At 44.2% G+C, this 7,500-nt stretch overlaps 1 protein-coding gene across 5 annotated transcripts in view; it reads left to right on the top strand.

Annotated features, from left to right (window-relative positions):
• nr4a3 (nuclear receptor subfamily 4, group A, member 3) overlaps nucleotides 1–7,500 on the top strand; it is a 20,562-nt gene that overhangs the window by 4,551 nt on the left and 8,511 nt on the right. For all 5 annotated transcript variants that reach the window (XM_076281180.1, XM_076281179.1, XM_076281178.1 and 2 more), the window contains one exon: nucleotides 1,470–2,251. In XM_076281180.1, coding sequence (XP_076137295.1) covers nucleotides 1,472–2,251 — 780 coding nt within the window. In that variant the 5' untranslated portion in view covers nucleotides 1,470–1,471. The remainder of the gene's footprint in view (nucleotides 1–1,469; nucleotides 2,252–7,500) is intronic.

Genomic DNA, 7,500 nt, shown 5'->3' with positions numbered 1-7,500 from the left:
TGTGTGTGAGCGAGAGAGAGAGAATGTAGGTGAGCCTGAGCTTGTCTTTGGTCTGCATTGTCCCCACTGAAGGTTATGAACTTTGACCTTAACATGACTGGAGCTTTTTATAGATCTAACATTATACAGTTTCAGAGAGAGACTGTCTATGTGTTGTGCACCCCCCCCCTCTCTCTCTGTTGGGGGGTGCTGTGCAATTTGAGAGAAAAAGCTTGCTTTTTCACAACCGTCCTCTTCACACAGAATCTGCTGTGATGTGCTTCATGCTTCAGTTCTGTTGGGATGTACTCTGTGCTTCAGAATAAGCATGCACTTGCAACACACACACACACACAAACACAGAGAGAGAGAGAGTGTGTGAGAGAAACAGAGGGAGAGAGACAGGAAGCTCTGAAAAAAAGAAAGAACATTTGACTCACTCTATGAAGTCCCCCAATTCTAGATGACATCATTGCCCCTGTATCCATGACGACAAAGCCTAGTTCGCCCCCCACTCCTACGCTGACATCACACATCTTTGTTTACGTGTGCGTGTGGAAAGGGGAAAGATGTGTGGTGCGACGTTGTGAAGTGGGCACTATTGCATGCAGCAGGTCAATTGCAATTGGGAAAATTGTAATCGGCATGAATAACATTAATTTTTGCGTTTATTTGGAGAACTTTTGGATAATTGTTATTATATTATATTATTTTATTTTTTTATTGGAGGTGGGGTGGGGGGGGGGGGTAAAGATCGGTTACCCTATGAGTTGCGGATTGTTCACATTTTTGGATTGTTGAAAGTGCGCTTAGTGGTGTCTACATGTGAGTCTACACGTGTCGCTGTGTGAGTGTGTGAAAAAAGCAAAGTTAAAGAGGCGTACATAATTGATAAGTCTGATTTTCCTAAACACACATGACGCGAGCGATTACCGAGGAGCGGCCAGACGACAGACGCGGAATATGAGCGTCAATGGGACTAGTGATGTGTGTACTCTTCCCCGCCCGAGAGATGAGCAAACACTGGACACACACACGCACAGCCCCCTACGCACACTGCCGACTCAAACAGCTGTGCTGGAGGTGTGTTTCTGGGTTTCCATTATGTAATTTAGCTCCGGTAGCGTTCAGCGTCGTTTAGGAAATACCCATAATTATGACAACATGCAATGTTTTTTCTCCTTAGAAAAGAGTGAATTCGATATCCAAACATTCACTACACAGAGCTGGTTTAGATCATAAAAAGATTTCTAAAGATAGTTTTTTAAAGAAACAATTATCAGGAGATACATATTAATAATAACATGCTGACATGGGAATTTTATTTAGCAGCTTTGTGTGTATGCGTGTCTCTGAGCACCAAGTACTACCAAACACATTTCACTAACTGCATACTAACACCGGGGCCTGCCAGCATCGTCCTCTCTAAATGCACAACTGAACAGAGGACAATCCACCAACCATGCTTTCTCTTACATCTTGCCTCCTAGAAATGCCTTGTGTACAGGCTCAGTATGGCCCTGCTCCTCCGGGGTCCAGCTACTCCTCCCAGTCCGTCGGTTACCACGGAGACTACGGCTCGGACCTCATGAACCCTGACTATGCCAAGCTGGAGTTGGGCGCTGGAGAGATCTCGGCGGCGGCCACCACGTCTCTCCCCAGCTTCAACGTGTTTGTGGAGAGCAGCTATGACCCGCCCAAGCCCTCCTGCCTGTACCAGCTGCCCATGGCGCGGTCCACCATCAAGAAGGAGGACGACCCGTACCCCGCCGGCCCGTCCCTCTCCATGGGCCAGAACGACGACGCGCTGGCCGGCAGCTCCATGTACTTCAAGCAGTCGCCGCCCTCCACCCCGCCCACCCCACTCCCGCCCGGCCCGCCAGGAGGCGCCTTCCTGTGGGAGGAGCCTCAGTCCCTGCAGCCCCTCCCCCAGCCGCAGCGATTCGCTCACTTCTACGAGCAGTCGCCCGCAGCCACCTACGAGGGCATGAGTTTGCAGGTGCGCCCCGAGCGCTCGCCCTCCGACGTGCACGGTCACGGCCACCCGCAAGCGCACCCGCACACACACACGCACATGTACCCGCTGGGCATGGCAAAGGCCGGGGGTCTGCCATTCCGCTCGCTGGCCACCATGGGCGGGTGCCCAGCACCCCTGCCCTCCCCTCCAACACGCTCCAGCACGGGCGAAGGGACGTGTGCCGTGTGCGGAGACAACGCCGCCTGCCAACACTATGGGGTGCGCACGTGTGAGGGCTGCAAAGGCTTCTTCAAGGTAAGGCTGATACACAAACACAAACAGCAGCACAAACAAACACAAAAGCAGATTTATAAAAATCTCTTTCTCCTCTCTCTCTCTCTCTCATACACACTCTCTCTCTCTCTCTATCTCTCTCTCTCTTACACACACACCCACACACACATACACACAAACAGACATGCGAATACCATAACTCATAGATGTATTGTATAAAAATACATACACTGCCACTCATTGAAAGGTAATCCCATTTCTAGAGTAGTTTTTGTCTAGGTTTTCTGACAGTAAAAAACTCTGTTTATGCTGGGTTGATTGGAGTGATTAACCTGAATACCTGCAGGCACATGCACACACAGAAACAAATACACACTCTCTAACTGTCACTGTCACAGTAAACCACTAGATTGGTTGACTGTCTGATTTTACGGTTATGAAAGCTGTCAATGACATGCTCAAGAAACACTGCTCCTGATGCTCCTGAATGCACAGAGCCATTGCTGCTAGCATTCATGGAATGTGTCCATTCTAAACCCTTTTTGGATTAAAGGTGGACAAAGGGACAATGTCACAGCTGAAATCAGCCCTAATATTTTGGGTTTGCCCTGTCCTTTTTTACTGGAATTTGTATCTAGCAGGTCATTATAATATATATACTATGTACAAGGATTAGAACCCTAGAACACACAGTGATGGGGTGTGTGTGTGTGTGTGTGTGTGTGTGTGTGTGTGTGTGTGTGTGTGTGTGTGTGTGTGGCATGACTAGTTTTGGCAGCCCAATTCAACACAATATTACAAGCTTGAAGGTATGTCACACTCCACTGGAGATGTGAGGAGATTTCTTAGCGCATACCAACGTACTACACCTGAAGAGCATTGACAAAACAGCAAAAATACTGAACATTACTGACAATTAACAGCTACGTCAGGGAACATCTGAATCAAAGATATATCTGCCGAACAAATAAGCCATAACACAAAATAGTATTATGACTGAAAATATGGCCAAACCAGGGTTAATAGCTGAGCATCTAAAAACAGAGATGTGAAATAATTCTGAAAACAATCATTTGGGCTGGGAGCAGTTTTTAATACATTAGTGGGAAGTTAGATCTTTCCCTCAACTGTGAAGAGATTACCTGCTACTGTATATAGCTAAAAAGGAACATACAGTACACAACAGAATAGCTGTATGGAGTATGTATGCATGAATGAAATACTGTCTTTGGGGATTTAGGTTTAGCATTGAGACAGCATTCATTTCACTACAATGAACTGAGGGAGTGACAAAGAGACAGGCGGGGAGAGGTGAGGGAGAAAGATAATTGAATCTTGCCTGTGGTCGGCGACAGAAATAAATTACCCCCCTTTTCAATTAGTTTCACAATTTGTTTTTATTTAGTAATTAATAAAAGCAGGGGTGGGATGCCAAAGGCTGCAGTAACAATCACACACACATACACACACACACACACACACACATATATATACATACACATGTACACACACACACACACACACACACACACACACACACACACACACACACACACACAGAGAGAGAGAAATTATTAACTGTTACTAAAATTACGATGTACATAATCACACCCACTATAGCACACAGAGACAAACACACACACACACACACACACACACCCCTCTGGCAACACATGAAACTGGGTGTCTTGCCAACACATCAACCAAGTTTGCCCTGAGCAGCTCTCTCTTTCTCTCTCTCTCTCTCTCTCTCTCTCTCTCTCTCTCTCTCTCTCTCTCTCTCTCTCAACTCAAATTTAAAAAAGCTTTCTTAATATGACAGTTGCAAAACATTCAAAGAAATATGTAACAACTCAACAATCAGAAATAACTACTAGCAAGGAGCTTGCACTCTGTTGTCCAAAAGCTAAAATGTGCATGTCTGTCTCCTTAACTGGTAATGGTCATATTTTCACAAATCTCCAATCGTCTGTCCTGTCTGTTATTCACTTGGCCCACCACACTAATAATCTGAACAAGAAAATGCATTAAATGGATGAATTTTAATTTCTGAAATGTGGTGGAGAAGCTTTTTAGCTGTTCACTCCATTCAGTAGGCATTTTCCACATTCAAAACCAATTGTTTCCTGTGGATCTGTTGTAAATCCATTAATTACTTTAATGGACTACTCATACATATTAAATATTTTAAATGTAAAATATGCGGACAGTATTTTTTGTTTAATTTGGCGCTAGCGGAGGCACAACAAGTAAGAAGATGATTTTGGATGAATCAAATCAGATTTCACATGAGTGTCACTAATGCATTCAATTATTCCATCATGTGCTTTTCAATATTGTTCCTTTCATGCAACATTACCATTCCCAAACATACCACCATATTCCTCTCCTCTAAATCTATCCATCCGACCACTTTCTTTTCTAGATTCTCTTATTCTGTCATTTTGTTGTTTCACTGATGACTCATCCTCTCTCCCACACAGACACAAAATGCCGCACATAATGTTTCTGAATGACCAAAAACAGATAAAAAAAGATAACATTGAAAATGCAGACATGTACATGCACAAATTCACACACTCACACACACACACTGAGAGAGAGAGAGAGAGAGAGAGAGAAATAATGACTGATAAAAAGTTGAAATGAAATGAAATTCATTTTCACAAATAATGTCTAGCAGTGAGTGATTAGACCCAACTATACTGCCCTCTGCCCAGTGAGAGAACTACATGCATCTATAGATTTATGAGCTATTGTGTGGATATATAAAGCAAGGTCCTGTTAGACAGCAATCCTACACACACTCTGATACAGGTCATTTGTGTACATTGTGTACACTCATGCATGTGTAAACACACCCAAACACACATACACACACACACACAGACACACACACACACATGCACACACGCAAACACACATATACACACACACACACACACACAAACATGCACGCAGACACACACACACACACACTCACAAACACATGCATGCACACAAACACACACACAGAAGCATAGTCTCTTTTTCCTCCATTTATCTCCACACACTTAACCAATTAACACTGATCACTGATATAGACAGTCAGAGACTGTGGAGGGAGGAGGGGAGGCAGAATGAGAGGAGAGGGTAGAAAGAAGAGATGTGGGGATGAGAGAGGAGAAAGAAAGAGAGAGAGACTAGTAGAAAGGGAAAGGAAAAGAGAGAGGGAGGGATGGAGGATTCCCCTGTGGCTCTGTGCTGTGTGGGACCATTAGCACATGTTACATGTCATGGATCCACAGCGGCGTGTTCCTACAGGCCCCAGGGAGCACTCTGAGCACTGGACCATGTATGTGTGTGTGTGTGTGTGTGTGTTAGTGTGTGTGTGTGTGCGTGCGCGCGTGCGTGAGTGTGTGTGCACGCGCATATGTGAGTGTTTGCTCAGAGTGTAGTCACTGTCTGTGCTTTGCAACCCTCCATGTGAGCGGGACCTAAGATTTTGTTTGTAGTTGAGTTGTCATTCCAGACTATGCCTGTTGGATGAGCAAGATTAATGGACGCTGTCTGCAGGATCTCTTCCTCTGTCTCAGGCTTTCTCTCTTTCAGATGTTGTAAAAGAGAACAGGTTTTTCTGACTTCTTCTGGCCCTTTGTCTTACAAGTTTCTTCCGCTCCACTCTTTTTATTTAATTCCGTTTGACCGTTTTAACAGGATTAGATTTAAGGTGTGCCAGTCTGTTGTACACATGCATGCACATGTGCAAACACAAACACACACAAACACACACACACACACACACACACAGAGACACACACACAAACACTCACCTGAATGACGGAGAAATGTGAATGGACTTGAATGGGATGTTGACCTGTGCATGTTTTGACACTTCAAGTCCTTGATGCTGCCTTTATTTCCCATGACTCTCAGCACCACTGCCTACTCCACAAATTCCACTGAGAGAATTTAGCACGTGATCACTTTTTCACTCACTTTTTATTTGTCTCTTAAGCCCTCTCTGGAACCTGTACAAATGTGCGCACACACACACACACGCACGCACGCAGGCACGCACGCACGCACGCACGCACACACACACACACACACACACAGGAACACTCACAGAAAGAATTTAAGTTTATTTTTTAATTGTCACAAGATTCTATTTATCAGAAAAAAATCTGCTATTTAGAGAAGAGATGCTCCACCCACAATGTCAGACAAAGTTCAGCTCTGCAGTCAATAGAACTGTTGTCTTGTCTGTCTGTGTGTGTGTGTGTGTGTGTGTGTGTGTGTGTGTGTGTGTGTGTGTGTGTGTGTGTGTTTGAATCTGCGGATGTGTGTAGCAGTTTGTATGTTCGCGTTGTCAGGTTGATAACCATGTAAAAGTCAATGTAATAGTTGTTCAAACTGACTGACCCTAACATACCCGCTGTCTTTGGACCTATATTTGCATAATCCTTGATTTTCTTCAGAGCATAATCATAATGAAATAATTACTCTCGTACTTCGCTTGTGCGCACTGAAGCGCTGGATGTGTTAATTAAATTAACTGGTCCATTCGCGATGCATCTTTATCAAATAAGAAAAAAAAAACATGATCGAGGGCGTGAGTACAAGCGAGACAGAGAGCGAAAATGCGCGCATTGTGTGTGCAAGGGAGACCAACCCTTCATATTAGATTAGTGCTGAGAGCGTGCAGAAGAGCTGCATCCTGTTCATCTCATGCAACTAATGTCACCTAATAAATCACATAGGCCTACTTGGTTGGGGTAGTATCTCTATTTCGCCCACTTTTAACATCCTGGTATGTTAAGCTTTTTCTTCACCTGTTGCTGATATTGGGGCCGGAAGAGGTCACACCGGAAAATAACTCTATTGGTATCGGGGATAAGTATACACGTACGGTGATCAGATTGATTTACCGGGAATAAAGAGAGAGCTCGCTTTAACCACGTGCGATATGGAGAAGAGCCGGACATTTCCGACTCGAAGCCTAATTCGTTTAACGTCCATCCATGAAGTAGGCCTACAGAAACAATAAGCACATTAATATATCATGAAACCACCCCTCTGTTGAATACATCAACCTGATATTTATCTTTAAGGGAAATTAACACTTCACAGTGAACTGGTAGCTAATTCAATTAGTTCTCTCCAAGCGGGTATTTTATTGAATTAGCACGATAAAATGGGCTACAGATGGAGCTCATTAACTCACCGTTTTGTTTTTCTTTCAAATTTTTTACTGGTGTGGGATGCTTAAAGTCTTGTAGGTTTACGCG

The sequence above is a fragment of the Alosa pseudoharengus genome, unplaced genomic scaffold, assembly GCF_046254945.1.
Source record: "Alosa pseudoharengus isolate Yale_2024_CS ecotype anadromous, Long Island Sound unplaced genomic scaffold, YU_APseudo_1.1 YU_APseudo_1.1_scf_12, whole genome shotgun sequence".
NCBI lineage: Eukaryota > Metazoa > Chordata > Actinopteri > Clupeiformes > Clupeidae > Alosa > Alosa pseudoharengus.
The sequence above is the reverse complement of the archived record's forward strand: the minus strand, read 5'-3'. Positions and strand labels throughout refer to the sequence as shown.